The 966-nt window shown below is 38.9% G+C and overlaps 1 protein-coding gene across 1 annotated transcript; it reads left to right on the top strand.

Moving 5' to 3' along the window:
* On the top strand, positions 1 to 966 carry LOC126183954 (uncharacterized). The gene has a single exon (XM_049926304.1). It carries the CDS (start codon positions 1 to 3, stop codon positions 964 to 966), a length of 966 nt encoding a protein of 321 aa, XP_049782261.1.

Here is a 966-nt window from a genome sequence, read left to right as displayed (position 1 = left end):
ATGGGAAAAACGCAAATATGGGAAAAACGCAAATATGGGGAAAACGCAAATATGGGGAAAACGCAAATATGGGGAAAACGCAAATATGGGGAAAACGCAAATATGGGGAAAACGCAAATATGGGGAAAACGCAAATATATGGAAAACGCAAATATGGGGAAAACGCAAATATGGGGAAAACGCAAATATGGGGAAAACGCAAATATGGGGAAAACGCAAATATGGGGAAAACGCAAATATGGGGAAAACGCAAATATGGGGAAAACGCAAATATGGGGAAAACGCAAATATGGGGAAAACGCAAATATGGGGAAAACGCAAATATGGGGAAAACGCAAATATGGGGAAAACGCAAATATGGGGAAAACGCAAATATGGGGAAAACGCAAATATGGGGAAAACGCAAATATGGGGAAAACGCAAATATGGGGTAAACGCAAATATGGGGAAAACGCAAATATGGGGAAAACGCAAATATGGGGAAAACGCAAATATGGGGAAAACGCAAATATGGGGAAAACGCAAATATGGGGAAAACGCAAATATGGGGAAAACGCAAATATGGGGAAAACGCAAATATGGGGAAAACGCAAATATGGGGAAAACGCAAATATGGGGAAAACGCAAATATGGGGAAAACGCAAATATGGGAAAAAAAGAAATATGGGAAAAACGCAAACATGGGAAAATCGCAAATATGGGAAAAACGCCAAGATGGGAAAAACGCAAAAATGGGAAAAACGCAAATATGGGAAAAACGCAAATATGGGAAAAACGCAAACATGGGAAAAACGCAAATATGGGAAAAACGCAAATATGGGAAAAACGCAAATATGGGAAAAACGCAAATATGGGAAAAACGCAAATATGGGAAAAACGCAAATATGGGAAAAACGCAAATATGGGAAAAACGCAAATATGGGAAAAACGCAAATATGGGAAAAACACAAAAATGGGAGAAGATAA

Source organism: Schistocerca cancellata, chromosome 4 (assembly GCF_023864275.1).
Source record: "Schistocerca cancellata isolate TAMUIC-IGC-003103 chromosome 4, iqSchCanc2.1, whole genome shotgun sequence".
Taxonomy (NCBI): domain Eukaryota; kingdom Metazoa; phylum Arthropoda; class Insecta; order Orthoptera; family Acrididae; genus Schistocerca; species Schistocerca cancellata.
This window is presented reverse-complemented; position numbering and strand designations above follow the sequence as displayed.